We start from the raw sequence: 18374 nt of genomic DNA on the forward strand, positions 1-18374 counted from the left end.
TTTTTAGTTATGTTTTTATCTTTTTAATTATGTTTAATAAGACTACTATAAAAATATAAATTGATAAAAATGGCAATCCATCCCTAGGAATAATGAACTATTCTGTTTAATTATTAATTATATCCCATCATAATCATATAAGATTCTGGCAGCTGATAAAAGATATGAGCTCATAAAAAGGTTTTGATGGAAAACAACTATAGGAATCTTTGTATCTATAGAGAAGACCACACCATCAATTCACTCCCAAATCTTCCAATGTGGCAGCATGCATTGGAAAAGGAAACACTATTTGGCAGCCCAGAAGCATATATCTTTGGACTTGGGATTCAAAGCATTCGAATCCTAAAGAAAAGGAGAGCATCAGATAGCGAAAGATGATTAGAGTCCCAATAGTGCTATAAGAACCTGGTCAGGACCTCTTTTGACTCTCCGTGTTACTGTCTTTTACTTTGTCAAATCCATACCGCCTACCCAACCAAAGCCCAAATTATGAGCTTCCTTGACTCACTCTACTTCTCTCTCACTCAGGCGCACGAGGAGCATATCCACCTGCGGGGCTCCCGTCTCATGTTCTCGATTGCAGAAACGGCAAACGATCTTTGGGTCGCTAGCTCAACGCTGTCTCTTGATGCCCACCTACCGCTTTTCCCGGCGGGAGCTCAAAATCCCCGCAATGGACACATTTCCTACTGGATGAGCTCTTCCTCTCTTTAACTTACCGAGCCTGAAGATGAAGCAACACGCTCGCCGTTGCTGCCGCCCACCGCTCTGCCAGCGGCCCGCTTATCCTGGCTCAACTTTCCACCGCTCAGCCCAGCACAGAGTTCCATTCGCCTGCCAATAGACGGGAAAACCAGCCCTTCAGCGCCCAATCCGTAGTTCCTTGCTGAGAGATAAGGCTAAAGCTTACCCCTCTCCTTTCGCAGCTTCCCCACTCGCGCTGCGAAAGAAAAAGGAGAAACCAGGAAGTGAGTAACGCTGAAATTGCCACGCCCTCGTCCTCCGCTTCCCCACAACCGGAACGCCTCCCTCCCACCGAGAAGACAGACAGTCTCGAAGGAGGCGTGCCGATCATTCCTGCGGCAGCTGCATTGTTGGTGTCACAACCTCCAGTAATTAACACTGCGCTCATTGAATAGGGCTATTGATTGAATTAAAGTACTCTACTTTGTTGGCCTGAGCTCCTTCCTTTCCATACAGAAAGTGTAAGAAACACAAATGGGCACACAAAGCCTCCAACGTTTATTATCCTTAATGTACATACTTAGCAGAAAATGTCATTTGTTTCAGTTGAACTTAATGCTTAATACTACTGGGGCAAACAACATTCAGTACAGTCAAGGAAGATTTTACTGATACGTAGAGGGGAAAATCTTAGGTATCATTAAAGAAGCCAAAATATAAAATACTGGAAATACTTAAATATCAACTATTGCAATATTTTGTATGCTGCAATATTACTATCAAAGTCTAGAATTAGACTTCTTCAGATGCCAAAAATAATTTGTGTAGCTTGTGGTATAATACATCTTGATATATATGGAAGTAAGGGTTCGAGTTCTATTTGCTGATAGGAATATTTACTGATAAATAAATAATTATTAATAAATTAAATACTAAAAATACACTGCAAGTAGTCATCAACTTGCAACCATGTTTAGTGATCATTTGAAGTTACAATGGCACTGCAAAACCTGACTTACAATGTTTTTCACACTTATGACTCTTGCAGCATCCCCTTGATCATGTGATTAAAATTTTGACACTTGGCAACTAGCATGTATTTATGACAGTTGCAGTGTCCTGGGGTTATTTGATCACTTTACGTGATTGTAAGTGTCATGGGGTTATGTGATCACAAGCAAAATAAATGTGGAAGCCAGATTCACTTAACAGTTGTGTTACTAACTTAATAACTGTAGTGATTCACTTAAAAGCTATTGCAAGAAAGGTAATAAAATGGGGCAAAACTCACTTAACTGTCTTGCTTAGCAATGGAAATTTTAGAGACAATTGTATGTGATCGTATGTTGAGGACTATCTGCCATAGTAAATATGCACACTGTTACATATTTTCCAAGTAAAAACATTGGTTTCACATGTTACTTTTATTTTATTAAGTTTGTTTTTATACTATTGATCATTTAAAAAAATTCCAAACCATAAAATATACAGTCCAAGAAAATTATACCATTATGATAATCTGATTAAAAATAAATTCAAAAAGATCCTAAAGTGACAAAAAAGTAACACAATCTTAATATAAAGGCTTCATAATAAAGAAGCAGGAATTAAGCTACAGAGCAATACTTACTAACTTTAATAGGTTAATCAGTTTCATTTTTAGTATATTTTGCACTAGTTAGCTATAGATTCTGGTTGCATCAGCAGCCAAAACAATACATTTTAATAATCAAATTTGGAGTTAACAACAGTAACATAGTATATTGTGCTCACTAATGATATGTTACCATTACAGACCAGTTGCTTTAACATCTGTAGTCATGAAAGACTTTGAAAGGCTAGTGCTTTTCTACTTGAAAACCATCACGGATCCGCTCGTTAGACCCCTTGCAATTTGCATACCGAGCAAATAGATCAACAGATGATGCTGTTAATATGGCTCTGCACTACATCTTACAACATCTTGAATCTCCAAAGACCTATGTAAGGGTCCTCTTTGTAGACTTTAGTTCAGCATTCAATACCATCATTCCAGACTCTCTTCTAACTAAGCTAAACCAGCTACAGGTACCTGAACAGACTTGTAAGTGGATCACAAGCTCCCTAACAAACAGGAAGCAGCAGGTAAAGCTAAGCGGGATCACTTCAGATTCCTGTACAATTAGCACAGGGCCCCCCCCAAGGCTGTGTGCTCTCCCCATTTCTCTTCTCTCTTTATACCAATGACTGCATCTCCAACGATCCCTCTGTTAAACTACTGAAGTTCGCAGATGACACAACAGTGATTGTTGTGATTGTCATTCAAGACAATGACGAATCCGCATATCGATGTGAGGTCGAACAACTAGCCTTGTGGTGTGACCGTAACAATCTGGAACTGAACACACTCAAAACTGTAGAAATGGTGGTAGACTTTAGGAGAAACCCTTCCATACTTCCACCTCTCACAATACTTGACAACACAGTATCAACAGTAGAAACCTTCAAATTTCTAGGTTCTATCATATCACGAGATCCAAAATGGACACTTAACATCAAAAACATCATCAAAAAAGGACAACAAAGACTGTTCTTTCTGCGCCAACTCAGAAAGCTCAAACTGCCCAAGAAGCTGCTGATCCAGTTCTACAGAGGAATTATTGAGTCTGTCATTTGCACCTCTATAACTGTCTGGTTTGGTTTTGCAACCCAACAAGAAAGACACAGACTTCAGAGGATAATTAGAACTGCAGAAAAAATAATTGCTACCAACCTGCCTTCCATTGAGGACCTGTATACTGCACGAATCAAGAAGAGGGCCGTGAAAATATTTACAGATCCCTCACATCCTGGACATAAACTGTTTCAACTCCTACCATCAAAACGACGCTATAGAGCATTGCACACCAGAACAACTAGACACAAGAACAGTTTTTCCCCGAAAGCCATCACTCTGCTAAACAAATAATTCCCTCAACAATGTCAAACTATTTACTAAATCTACACTACTATTAATCTTCTCATCGTTTTCATCACCAATCTCTTTCCACTTATGACTGTAAGACTGTACCTTTTTGTTGCTATCATTAAGGGTTAAATTGCAACCTATGACCATCATTTGTGTTGTAAATGTTGTACCTTGATGAACGTATCTTTTCTTTTATGTACACTGAGAGCATATGCACCAAGACAAATTCCTTGTGTGTCCAATCACACTTGGCCAATAAAATTCTATTCTATTCTATTCTATTAATCCAGTGGCCTAACAAGTTATCTAGAAATCAAGAAAATAAAATAAACCAGCAAACTATTTTTAAAGGATACAATAATTTAGTCAAAATTGGTACATTTAAAGATAAAGGAGAAACAGAATTAGGTGTCAAAAAATGGGAGTTTGCTGGCACCTTTTTGACTAATCATTTTTATTAAAGGGCACATCTTTTCATGAGCTGTACTCATTTCATTTATGCATCTCGTGAAGTGAGCTGCAGCTCACAAAAATATGACCTTTTAACAAAATTTGTTATTACCAAAATATGCTAAAGTTAAAAGAATAGCCTTACTATAGTTCATATAGTTACTGAAAGGAGTAACACTATAATTATTTTACGTTAAATATTGTAATTCTTTTAAACTGAGGAAAGGCATTTTAAGAACTGACTGTGATAATGGAAACACATGTTTGTCTATCTAATCTTGGGTGAGATAGACAAGATTGTCCTACACTGGTTATCTATAAATTGTGGACCCATAACCATGGATGTAATAATATATCTTTCTAAGGTCAGTATTCCTTGCTTTTAACTAAATAAATTATAATCTATGAAAGCTTTTTCCTAAAACATTTGGAATTACACAGATACTTTTTCCTGCCAAGACAACAAATTAGAAACTTTAATATGGCTTTGATTGATCAAAAGACAGACAGCATTCCCATTAATATATTAAGATATACATAAGAGTATGGAAAAGAAACTAGGTGCATTTGTCCATTATTATGAACATCTTTTTCATATACTGAATTCATAATTCAATCCTGAGTATCATTCAAAAAGCCGGATGGTATAGAGCGTATATGAGATTTATTGCTTCTGCATTGGAACTATTGTTTAAAATTTCAAATTTTGAAAACGATTGTATTCGAGATATTATGCATCACCTTCAGTCTATTCTATTTGCACAGAAATCTACTCATAAGTTTAGTCATAGTATACTATCAAATAAAAACACAGACCAAGGTACATTTATCTGATGCGATCAGCTGGATTTGTATCTGATTAAACATACCTACGATCCGGAAGAATGCCTTTGACATTTTCTTTCCTCCTTTCGGTCTAGCAGAAGCACCATCCCGCTTCTCCTGAAAAGAATTGCACTTAAGACGGGAAATCCCGGGGTTGAGATTCTCTCGCCATCCGTGACGTACCAGCAAGGAACAAATCACCCAGTGACAATGGGCGGGGATGCCATTTCTCCACGCACTCGTAACAAAAACGGGAAGAAACCAAAAAGTAGCGACGAAGAGGCCGCAGGAGAGTGACGTAATCAGAAGGCGCTGCGAAGGCCCGAGGCTAACTGAACTCTATGGTGGTGTCAGGCGCCTTTTTTGACAACCGGATAAGAGGTTCTTGGTATTGGAGTCAGCGTTTAGGACTAATTATTATGGCGTCGGTGATCCTGAGCGAGGCGGAAAAGGTTTACATCATGCATGGTGTTCAGGTAAAAGGCTGGGAAATGGGGATTAGGAATTGAAAGAGCTCCTTTTAAGCCTCTTTCTTGATTTCTTCTTGATTCAAGAAATCAAAAATCAGATTCTAGTGAATATGTCCCGTCATAAAACAAGTATTTTTATTCTTTTGAAAACACATCTATATCTGCATATGTATTTATTTGCTCCTCGTAGATATAGAATATGACTTGCTGTCTGTGCGTTTTTATTTGTTCAGTTTATACAGCATAGCCGTATACGGCTCTGGGAGACTCACGTACTTACAAAAATAATAAGAAACACAATACAACTATTTTATATAACCATAACAATTGTTATAACCATAACAATTACAGCAAACATACAACTAATTAAATTATTAATTATTTTTGAAAACAGGCAATTCGTAAGATCCCATCCCAATGACAGAACCAGGTTTAAAGAATTTCTAAAAGATCAGTAGTCAGAGCTAATCTAAAAAAAATAAATATATCTCAACTTGAAGAAAATTATATTCCAAAGGGCAGATACCCTTTGCTAGCAAATGGGACCACAACCTGCCCCTTTCTCTAGATGTTCGAAGGCAGATAGATGTAACTAGGGAAAACCAGCCCCTCAAATAACCTGCCATGTAGATTTACATGGCAGATTTAATGGCCATTATCAATAACTTGAATTGAATCCAGAAGCAAACTAGCAACCAATGCAGCTTAGAGTGTAAATATAGTTTGTTCTGATCTGATCTGGGAGTGCACATAACTGCCTGGGCCATCACATTTTGTACCAGTTAAAATTTACAGATGCTCTTCAAGGACAGCCCCATATAGAGTACATTTAGGAGGTGATCAGAAAAAGAGTGACCAAGATTACAGCAGAGTCTCCTGATCCAGGAACAAGTGAACTGGCATGCAACACAAAATTGCGCAAGACCCTTTGAGCCACAATTGTCACCTGTGCATTGAACAGGAATCATGAGTCCAAAAGGACCTTCAGAGAATCCAGCGCCAGAGATTGAAAGGAGAGGGAAAGAAAAAGAATAAAAGGGAAAAAGGAAGGAAGAAAGGAGATTATAATGAGAGACAGTGAGGGTCTGAGGTAAATCCCGCTTTAGCACTTGGCTACAGTAACCCTGCTGCCTTTTGCCATCCCCTTATCCCGTCCTCCTGACTTCTCCTAGTGGTCTCTCATCCTATTGCTGAGGATGGTTTGGTTACAAAGCCGGGTCTCCTCGCAAGGAGAGGGAGTGGGCCTCCCTCTGACCCACATATTTTGCCCTCCCACTCACATCATGATCAATCTGGCCAAGGAGAACAAGCACAGCAGCAGTGGGAGCTGGCCATGCCCATCTCGGCCACACACACCCTGCCCCCCTCCCAACCACAGCCCTGATGCGGCCCTCAGTGATATTGATTTTGACACCCCTGAATTAGAAGTATAACACCAATGCCAATAATTTTATGAAAGTTATTAAATATCAGTTTCTTTGAAGCCATAATCAGCTATATTATGCCATTTATTGAATTATGTTTCTATGTATATTTTCATTATAGTCTCCCATGCCAACAAACTAAGGCAATGAATAAAATTTAATACAAAGATAAACAAACAAACCAAACAGCCTGAACTAAAAAAAGCAATTAAAATATAACATGATAGCTTCTCACCCAACGTGTTAATCACAGATTTGGGGCTAAAGCCATATTTTAAAGCTTTTCAGAACTCCAAGACAGTGTGTATATCTCTGGGAACAAGCTGTCTCAGAGAGTGTGCACCATAACAGAAAGGGCACAATGCCTAAGTCCTACAAAATGGCAACACTGAATAAAAAAGATCTGAAGTGTAACCAATACTCCCACAATGGGAGAAATGTAGTTTCTTAGATAGCAGATATGATGCTGTGATGGGTTTTAAAGGCAACAACCAGCACCTTGAATTGCACTGAGGGCCATCTGGTAGCTAATGCAGCTAACGTTGTAGTGATGACACATGAGCAGAATGAAAAGTAACCCACTACCGGTTACACCATTTTGAACAATTGCTGCTCCTGGACAGATTCATGAAGAGTGCACTGCATAACCAGATGGCTTTGAGATAACCAGGGCAGGATTGACCATCTGCAGGACTTCTTAGTTGAGAAATAGTACAACTGATAGGACCGCTAGGTTATGCCCAAATCTCAAATAGGGAAGTGCAAATTTAGCTGCAGTTCAAAACATTAGCTGACTCTGTTACAAAACATTAGTGTTAACCAATATCAAAGCTTTATGTCTGGTGCTAGAACTGCAATTTTGGAACAATAGGCAGTGCAACTTCAGCAAGATTGAGTGGCTTTGGAGAATCCAGGAAATTACCTTGTCCTTTCTTTCTTCCCCTCTTCCCTTCTTTTTCCTTCCTTGCTCTCTTCTCCTCTTTCCTTCTTTTTCTTTGTCTTCCCTGTCCCTTCTTGGATGCTCAAATGCAAAAGGGGAAACATTTCTCAATGCCTCCTCTCCTTGTGATCAAAAGCCACTTTTGCTAGTAGTTGTGGCATTTATAAGACTGAGAACAAACCAGGCTCAGTTTATCCCAATCTTGCATTTCATGTGGGTGTCCTCAGACAACAGTACAGCAAAACTGTCAAAATGATGGCTCTGATAGTTGATCAGAGCTCCTCTGTTTCTTATGTGCAACAGCTTTAGCGTTTAAGAACAGAGGTACACTAGTTGTTTTTATATATCCTTAAAGGGCTCTCCTGAAGGGACCCTGCCATGGTCTAATTCTGACTGGAAATATAGCAAAGGAAAATATTTTCCCCCACTTGCTTTGTCCTGTTTTCCCCACTGGAATGGCTGTTTGCAACATACAAGGAGGGGATACTTTCCCAAGAGCTCACAATTCAAGAATATCAATGTGCTGTTTGTTAGTGCACATGAGGTATCTCAGGGTGGGGAAGGCCATGGGGGAGCCTAGTGATAGAATAAGCCCACAAGGCCTTCTCAACCCACTAAGATACCTCATGCTTCTCCCTCCCTTCCTGCCACACAGACTCACTTACCTTGCAAACATCTGAGAGGAGAGTTGGCTTGGAAATGCTTTTTATGCCAAGAAGGGATGCTCCTGGGTGTCATAATATTGCACAGGTTCAGGCACCCATTCTCTTTTGCAGAGAATCAGGACCCAGAAACTTTCATTCGCAGTGAGAAAAGTGTTTGCTAGTATCCTGCTCCTCCCAACAACTACTTTCCATGTAACTACTTAATGAGACCTCATTGCATGCTTGCATGCAATGGGGCATCTGCATGTACATGGGGCACTTGGAGCGAGACAGAGAGCAAGAGAACAATCCGATCCAACCTCTGTGTGTGACTATCTGTGTCGGTGGTGGGGGTGGCAGAAGCCAAGTTGCTGCCGGGGGCGGCAAGAGCTATCTGAGTGGTTATGATCCCCTCCTCCCCAGCCAGTAGCTTCTCCTCACCTACTCCCTGAGTCTTGCCATTCTTCTCCTCATACTCCCAACTCACGCGGTGGCAGGCTCTGCAGGACAACAGGGCCTCTCATTTCTCCCAAGGTGCAGCGAGCACCAGCTTCAGTAGAAGCATTCAAGCTGCTGGCTGCGCCTCCCCTGATCCCAGCCAGCACTGCCTGAACTACTCCTTGTCTGGCCAGCTGGCTAGCACAAAGCCCCATCATTCTTCTCATCTTCATTGCCATCATCCTCTCCACTCAAGTGACGGTGGGCCCCGCGGGACAGGGTCTCATTCCTGCCCTGACATAATGAACTCTGGCGGGCTGGGCATGGGTATGAAGAGCTTGGCCCCACAGTGTCTCTTCACTCAGTTGAAGGCTTTGGTCACTCTTCAAACAGTAAGGTCAGCACACACAAGTGAGCAGTACACCAGGGCCGCGGACAGTGTCGGTTCTTGCACCTGACCGATTCCGTTTCCACGGCCGGCCTTACTGTTTGAAGGCTGAACAAAGTCTTCAACTGAGTAAGAAGGCACTGTGGGGCGAAGCCCTTCAAACACCCGTCCATCCCACTGGAGATGGCCATGTCAAGGCAGGGATGAGACCCTGTCCCATTGAGCTCCCCACCGCTTGAGCGGAGAGGACAACAATGAAGACAAGAAGAACTGTGAAGCTTTGTGCCAACCAGTTGATCAGGCAGGGAGCAGGTCAGGTGGTGCTGGTTGGCTGGGGGCGGGGAGGGGGGCATCGTGGCTGCCATAGCCAGCAGCTTGAATGCCCCAACTGAAACTGGTGCTCACCGCACTGTGGGAGAAATAAGAGGCCCTGTTGTCCAGCAGAGCCTGTTGCTGCCTGAGTGGGGAGAATGAGAAGAATGGCAAGACTCAGGGAGTAGGTCAGGTGGAGCTGGGTGGCTGGGGAGGGGGGATTATGCTCAGATGGCTCCTGCCACCCCCACCAGCAGCTTGGGTGCTCTGGGGGAAGCACGGATCGCTCTGTCTCTCATACATACAAACAAACACACACAAACAGAGGTTGGAGAACTCTCTTGCTCTCTTGCTGTCTTGCTCTGTCTCTGTCTTGCTGCAGCAGCAGTTGTGGTGCTTCAGTGCCTGGCTGGCGGGGCAGTCAGGTAAATCAGTGCAGGGTGTGGGGGGGACAGCTCAGCTATCCTGCCTTGCTTTGTCCTCCATCCTCCCACCGGAACTGTCTCACTTGCTGGGCTTACTTAAGGGCCCTTCAGCCAGGCCAGCCTGCCAAACCCTCACATCCCGTACCTCCCACAGCAGCCACATCCCTTCACTAACTTGCTTTCCAGCTCTGTTTGCCCCATATGCAGGGCAAGAAAAGTAGTCTGTGCGTCTATGGTAAAAAATTTAGTTCAGACCTTCCAACTTCTCATGAAAAAAAATAAAGATCTCGAGAGGTAGGAAGGTTTGAACTATTTTTTTTTATTGTAGTCCCACAGACTACTTTTCTTGCCCTGCATTTGGCGATGGAGAACTGGGCCTGTGTGTGCACGCGCCAGGATGGCATTGGTCACACCGAAGTGACACAGGCCAGACACTTACATTTTCCAGGATGGCCACACAGACCGGATGCAGCCTCATTGCGGGCCGAATTTGGCCTGCGGGCCTTGAGTTTGACACCTCTGTTCTAGATATTATTATCAATTTGCACTTTTTCTAGCAGAACTCTTAGTTAACATTTACATGTTCTATAAAAATTCATCAGGTTCTTATTTATTTATATTTGCATATTTTTCAAGGAAAACAATTGTTTTTTTAACAAACCTTAAGTCTAACAAAAATGGCATTATGAGTCTTAGCAAAGTTTTTGTCAAAAGCAAAACAATTTAAGAAGGAAAGTAATAAAAATACTTTATGCATTGCAAATTAATCTTCCTAAAATAATAAAATATTTCAACCAGTAAATGTAAAGCATGGGCATTTAAAAATATTTATATAACTGGTCTGGTCAACAGTCTTATGATGCACTTCATGTGGTAATTTTGAAACCATGAATTAAATTGAGTTGGAAGCTGATTTTCCTAGAACAGCTACAACTCCCAGTATCCCTTGTAAACCAATCATAGTAATTGTATTACATGTTAAGTTGTGAGTCAAAGTCTGAAAGATATAGATTCTTCATTATTGATAAAGTAGTGACCTCTATTATGCTTTATACTTCCATATTTTGCCTATGCAGCCTTTGCACAGGATGTAAGATTAAGGAAACAGTTTTTTAAAAAACTATAGTTTCTTTAATATGCGTTTGTGGGGGGCAAGCCTTTTCTAATAAAGTAATTAAAACCCAGGAACAAGCTACTTGAATATCTTGATAATTTTTCATAAGTTGCATGAGATTTTACCTTGTTCTTAGCAAAAGCAGCTTTCATTTTTTTCATCTTGCATAAAATCAGAACATAGATATAGGGAAGGAAAGTTGCAATAAAACCTTGAGCCTTGATATAGTATGATAAGGATGTTTTTAAATCATGATTGAGTTGACTGTTTTGAATGAGGCCTGCTTAAATAATGAGTGAGCTGACTGCAAGAGTAACTAAAATTAAGAGAAAACTTTCCTTGGACTGCTTTTATATTAATTCATAAAGTCATTAATAGCACACAAATTTGCTTCTCTAAGTAAATTTTACCCTGCTGTTAAACAGTGGAAGTTTTGACATTGTGATGGCATAATATGACAGTATTGGAATTGTTGTTGTAGGAAGATCTTCGAGTTGATGGCCGTGGCTGTGAAGATTATAGATGTATAGAAGTGGAAACAGACGTGATATCTAATACAAGTGGATCTGCTAGAGTAAAACTTGTAAGTATATCTAACGTATTGTACCCTGCCATTATATTAACTGATTTTATTTGAACAAGGAATCTTTCTCTTTATGAAATCAGCACATATTTCGTTACTTAAGAATTCTAGTATAGGATCCTAGATTTAAGTTAAAAATTAATACATGGTTCTTGTAGGTCAGAATGTACGTAGTATGAAAATGCATAAAATATTATTTTCAATTACCAAATTGTATTTATGCTAATTGGCAAGCAAAAGAAATTGCTACAAGAATAACCTAGACCTTATTTATAAATGTGCTCTGGGTTTGCTCCCAATAAAAAAGACTTACTCTGTGATAGCTGCATACATTTTTGTGGACAAATGCATGAAGTAGAATATAAATATAATAATTAACATTGTTGCACAGCTATATGGGTATTGTTTTCTGCTCAGACAGGTTTTTTTTCTTCAAGCAGAAAATAATACCCTAATCAAGGAGAAAGGAGAAAATCACAGTCCCATCAACTCTGACAGCTACTGTATCTAAACAGGGAGCAAGGTTCACACTCATTAGCACTGATAAAGTTATCTATTTTAGTAATGTTTACAAATGAGTAACCAAGGTTTTCAGGGAGCACCAAGGATTCTACAGTTAAACCCAGAGCCACCAAACCAAACCGCCAAAACAATCAAATGATTTTTGAACCATTTGGAGAGTACTGGGTGCCTATTTTTTGTTGCATGATTCATGGAAATATCTAAATATTTAATAGCAATGCAAATATGTAGAATATTAACAGAACTTAGTTATAGAACTGCAGAAAAAACAATTGCTGGAGGTGGCCAGCATCGCGACGAGACAGACGCGAACACCGAGAGCTCCAGGGTGAGCGCCGAAGATCCCATCATATGGGGTCCATTATGGACCATAGCTTTCTTGCAGGGACAGCGAAGAAGAAGGAGCCGCTGGCGGAAACAGGGAAGTTGCAAATTCCCTGTAGTGCTGGCCATTGTCCTTCGACTCTACGATGAGGACTGCAGCCATCATCAGCTGCCTAAAGTCGGGATGGCCACAAAGAATGGGCAGGAGATTAAAGCGGAGAATTTGAACAGGATACTGAAACCGGGTGAGTTAACACAAGCTCACGAAGAGGCACTTTGATTGAATTTGGCAACAAGCTTTTAAGGAAAAAATTGTAAAATAGCAGCTAAATTGGATGAGAAGTGAAACCGGAAGGAAATAATTGAAATGATACTTAAAACCTGATAAAATCTGGCTTGGAACTGAAATCTAGCACTCTAAATAAACAAAGAAAAATAAGACTTTTAATTAAAATAGATTTTGGAGAATTTTGGAAGTTTTTATCAATTATTTAAAGATTATATACAAGGGGGAAAAAGAAAAGAATTAAAGAAGGATTTAAAACTGGACTTTAACTGAACATCTCCAACATCCTCTATTTTCTACAAATTTGGATCAAGTAAAGACTAAAATGACACTATTTAAAACGGGACAAATTGGACAAAAAGGAAAATAAATTGAAACAAAAAAGGTGCGGCTCTATGTTACAGAAACAAAATGGATACTTTGCTAATTGTGAATTGCAACTGTAGACTAAAGAGTGACATCTAAAGGCAGAAGAGGAAATACAAGATTAAAAAGTCTCTGCGATTACAGGAGAGCTTCAAGGGAGGATTTTATCAACCAGATGTCTGACCTTTAAGATTTACAACATCAAAGAACAAAGCAGAGAACAACTGGCAACGAGAAATATATAAACGACATCTAAGCAAGGAACATAAGAAACAACTACAGAATTGGAATATTAATAATGACTTAAGAAAAGATAAGAGCTGCTTGCAGCAATGACAGTGAAGAATACAAAAATTATAATGTTATAATATAAAGCTAAAACTTTGTATAAAGATTACTAGAGAATTATAAAAAAGGCGAGAAAAGAGGGAACATACAGTTAAGAAATTTAATAAGCTAAGAAAATATGAAATTTAAGCATATGCAATTAAACAGAAATAGTCTGAGATAACAACTTCTAATAGAATATACAAACACAAGCATGAAACTTTTTGAGAAATGAGAAATGTTTGCTCCTTTTCATCTTGCACTTTTATTAAGAATAGATAATGTTAATCATTATTGAGTAAGAAAAGAATACCAGGAAGTTACAGATATGAATAGAATTTATTGAAATATGAAAGCACATTGATTTCTTTAAAGATTAAGGATAAAATAATAAGTGATGGGAGACCTTTTTGAAATTGAAATGTGAGAACTAAATGTAATGAGAGAATTTTGTACACTCGATTTTGTCTTTTATTTTACTTTTTTTTGGTATTGGTTTATGAAATAATAAGTGATGGGAGACCTTTTTGAAATTAAAAGGTGAGAATTAAATGTAAGAGAGACTTTTAGAGATACTACCTTGTTCTTTTTTTCTTTTTGTTATTGATCTGTCTTTGATAAATTAGGGATAATTATGATTTTGTTTTGTGAAATGTAAGGATTATAGATAGTGATTACAAAGAATGAAAAGAAAGAAACTTGTGGTGGGAATATACATTTTTAATGAGGAAGGGAGGGACAAGAAATGGGGCAAAAAGTGGGGACTAGACTGAATTTAATGTTAATTTCAGGATATAGGAATAGAACAGATTTTATGATAGAAATGTGCAAATAATAAAATTTTAAGAGGGAAAGGGAAATACATTGGATAAACTATACAATGAGGAGATGAAAATTTGAATTGGGTTTAATTATGTACCTGTCTGATATCTTGTTCATAAAATGATTTGCATGTGGTTTGTTTTCCCCAAAAAAAAATCAAAAAACAAAAAAAACAAAACCCCAATTGCTACCAACCTGCCTTCCACTGAGGACCTGTATACTGCATGAGTCAAAAAGAGGGCTGTGAAAATATTTACAGACCCCTCACATCCTGGACATAAATTGTTTCAACTCCTACCCTCAAAATTGCACACCAGAACAACTACCGTATATACTCGAATATAAGCCGATCCGAGTATAAGCCGAGGTCCCCAATTTTACCCCAAAAAACTGGGGTAAACTGGGGACTCGAGTATAAGCCGAGGGAGGGAAATGAGGCAGCTACCGGTCAGGGAAAGCCTCCCTCCCTCAGCCGAGAAGGCTGGCGGCTCCCCCGCCCCGCCCTCTCACTGCACCGGCAGGGCTTCCCCGCGCTAATGCAAAAGCCCGCCAAGTTTGCACCATCCGGTATAATGTGAAAAAAAGAAGAAAAAAAAAAACCTCGAGTATAAGCCGTATATACTCGAGTATAAGCCGAGGGGACGTTTTTCAGCACAAAAAACGTGCTGAAAAACTCGGCTTATACTCGAGTATATACGGTAGTTCTTTCCCGAACACCATCACTCTGCTAAACAATAATTCCCTCAACACTGTCAAAGTATTTACTAAGTCTGCACTGCTATTAATCTTCTCATTGTTCCCATCACCCATCTCCTTCCACTTGTAACTGTATGACTGTAACTTTGTTGCTTGTATCCTTATGATTGATATTGATATTGATTATTTCCTGATTGCTTATTTGTACCCTAAGACTATCATTAAGTGTTGTACCTTATGATTCTTGATGAATGTATTTTTTCTTTTATGTACACTGAGAGCATATGTACCAAGACAAATTTCTTGTGTGTCCAATCACATTTGGCCAATAAAAAATTCTATTCTATTCTATTCCATTCCATTCCATTCCATTCCAAGTCTACCTAATACTGTGTGTGTGTGTGTGTGTGTGTGTGTGTGTGTGTGTGTGTGTATGCATATTTTAAATAAACTTAAAAAGTTCCATATCTACCTGAGCAGTGTTGTCTGGGCACAGTTTTAAGTAGAGATACAACAATAATCATAATAATCATAATAAACATATCAATATTAATCAGCAAGTAATTATATAATTAGTTTATCCATCTTGAAAAAAATTCAATACAAAAAAATTATATTTTTAATCTTTTTAGTTTCTAACTTCTGTTTCTGTTAGTTAGCCATTGGTAAAACAAATCCCATGTTAAAAAAGTATTCTGTTTCTTCCTTTTCTTTTACGTGTTAATCTATCCATCTCAGCACATTTTAATATTTTTTTCATAATACTTTCCTCTCTAGGGATCTCTTCATTTTTCCATTATTGTGCAAACACAATTCTTGCTGCTGTTAACACATGTAAAATTAAGTATGTATTCCCTTTATTATACTCTTCTGGTAATATATCCAACAAGAATATTTCTGGTTTCAAATCTATGGTTGCTTTATCATTTTTTTCTAAGTATGTATTTTAATCCAATTTTTTTTTTGCCTTTGGCATGTCCACCACGTATGATAATATGAACCTGGTATCTGATTACACTTCCAACATTTAGCTGATAGATTTTCAAACATCTTTGCTAGTCTCCCTAGTGGTAAATGCCACCTATAAAACATTTTGTATAGATTTTCCTTATATTATAATAATAATAATAATAATAATAATAATAATAATAATAATAATAATAATAATAATAATAATAATAATAATAATAATAATAATAATAATAATATTTTAATTTGTATACCGCCCTTCTCCCGAAGGACTCAGGGCGGTGCACAGCCAGAATAAAATACAAAGAGAACAGTGCATATAATATTAAGAACAACCCCTTAAAAAACTTATTCAATTGGCCAAAAGTTTAAAATACAATAACATATGCCATTGACATTGTTAGTTTACAATTTCTGTCCCCCAGTTTCTGCCATTTATCTAATTCTGTTGAATAACCAAAATTTTTAGCCCATGTTATCATTGTTTCTTTCACTTGTTCTTCCATTTTAATACTCAATATATAGTTATACATTTTTAAAATTAATTTTTCATCTGCTCCTAGTAATATCTTATCTAGTTCCATTGGTTCTTTATAAAAACCATACATTCTTGCATCTTTCTCATATCTTGATTGTATTCGCACATGTGACCACCATGCTAAATCAATCCCCTGATTGGTCAGTTCTTGTTTAGATTTAAGTTCCCTTTGTCATTCAAGATGTCCTTACATTTTACAATTTTTTTCATATTAATCTCATTTGGATGTATCAGTGCCTCCATCATGGAGAGCCAGATTGGTATTTTCATATAATGTCTTTCTTTGTTTTTTCCCCATATTAACAACAATGCATTTCTAACAAAATGTCTTTGAAAGTATCCATGTATGGAGACTTCCGGTGGCGCCACTTTCCTCACTGGGCGCCTAATCAAGGCGCTTCACGGTGAAATCTCGTAAAAGCCGGTGAAACAGCGAAAATCAGCTGTTCGCCGGCTTCAACTTCTCTCCCTGGGAGAAAGGGAGAGGATAGAGCAGCGGGAGAGTGGTAGATCTTCCCAGAGGCTTGGCTTTGTTAAGCAGAGCCCCGGAGGGTTGAGTCCCACTGAAATCCTGCCGAGCTCCGAGCTTCAGTGCACTCCTGCAGATGCAGGAAAAAAAGAAAGTGTCCATCTCTGCCCAATCGATTTTTTCTGTGGATTTCTACATGCAGACGGAATAAACACGAGTGAATAATTATTGGATTGCAAGTATTTTTGACTTCCTGACTTCTACCCTTTAAAAAGTGGGAAAAATTTTTTTTTGCCTTAATTGACTGTTTAAAATGGCGTCTGAGAGGAAGTGAAAGTGAAGTGAAGTGGAAGTGGAAGCTGGCTGTGTAATTAAGAAACGTTATTTGTGGATTGCAATGGATCGAGCTCTCCTATATAAAGGGGAAAAGAAAAGTTTTAAACTTAAATTTTGTGACTTTTAAAAACTGAAATGGCTAAAAAACCACCTAAGACTGCTGGCAGAAGGGGATCTGAAGTAGCTTTGGAAGATATGCTTAAAGAGCAAGGGAAAATGTTTGAAGAGAGGTTTAAGGAGTTGATGGAAAATAATGAGAAGATAAGAGAAGAAATGAAAGAGAATAATAAAAAAATAAGAGAAGATATTTCGATGGCTTTTCAAGATTTGGCAAAAAGACTGGAGGGGTTGAAAGAGGAGGTGCAAGAAATTGCCCAGTCAAACCAGCAATTAGAAAATAAAATGGGAGGAATGCAAATAAAATTGGACAAAAATGAAGATCAAGTATTCACGCAGGCACAGAATCTGAGGGAAAATTTTTATAAAATGTTTTAATAGATGGCATTTAGATCCTAAGAAATTATCGTGTATGTATCCAGATATGCAAGTAAAATGTTGGAGATGTAATTATGATGACGCTACATATTTTCATATTTGGTGGACTTGTAAGGATATAAAGGCCTTTTGGATAAAAATTTGGTGGATTTTACAAAATGTTTTGAAAAAGAAGATAAAGTTCCTGCCGCAATTTTTTTTGTTGGGAATTATTACGGACTGTACAGTAATTGAGACTAAATTGATTTTAAATCTAATAACAGCAGCAAGATTACTAATAGGACAATACTGGAAGAAAAAAGAAGTACCTACAATAGAAGAATGGATATTGAAAGTTGCCAATTTGGCTGAGATGGCGAAGATATCAGCCTTTTTGAAAGACAATACGCAAGAAAGATACTTAAAGGAATGGGAAAAATGGATTGACTATATTCAAATTAGATATCAGACTAAGAGTTATCAGACTGTTTTTGAATGATTATGATGTATTATTTTTGATTGTTTTTGGGGGAAGTTAGGAATTGATGATTGTAGGGGTATAATTAAGTTGGGACGAAAATTTTTTAGCATATGTTTG

At 38.3% G+C, this 18374-nt stretch overlaps 2 protein-coding genes across 6 annotated transcripts in view; one reads left to right on the plus strand and one right to left on the minus strand.

Annotated features, from left to right (window-relative positions):
• ZDHHC3 (zinc finger DHHC-type palmitoyltransferase 3) overlaps window positions 1–5095 on the minus strand; it is a 118084-nt gene extending 112989 nt beyond the window's left edge. For 4 of the 5 annotated variants that reach the window (XM_058182080.1, XM_058182074.1, XM_058182079.1 and 1 more), the window contains exons 1-2: window positions 4954–5095; window positions 723–943 (exon numbers count right to left, since the gene is read on the minus strand). The gene's annotated coding sequence lies outside the window, so the exon portion shown is untranslated. The remainder of the gene's footprint in view (window positions 1–722; window positions 944–4953) is intronic. The other variant, XM_058182077.1, reaches the window with a different exon arrangement.
• Window positions 5096–5250: 155 nt separating this feature from the next.
• Window positions 5251–18374, plus strand: part of EXOSC7 (exosome component 7) — a 101342-nt gene continuing 88218 nt past the window's right edge. The window contains exons 1-2 of the mRNA XM_058182081.1: window positions 5251–5385; window positions 11546–11647. Of these exons, the coding sequence (XP_058038064.1) occupies window positions 5251–5385; window positions 11546–11647 (237 nt within the window). The remainder of the gene's footprint in view (window positions 5386–11545; window positions 11648–18374) is intronic.

Source organism: Ahaetulla prasina, chromosome 4 (assembly GCF_028640845.1).
Source record: "Ahaetulla prasina isolate Xishuangbanna chromosome 4, ASM2864084v1, whole genome shotgun sequence".
NCBI lineage: Eukaryota > Metazoa > Chordata > Lepidosauria > Squamata > Colubridae > Ahaetulla > Ahaetulla prasina.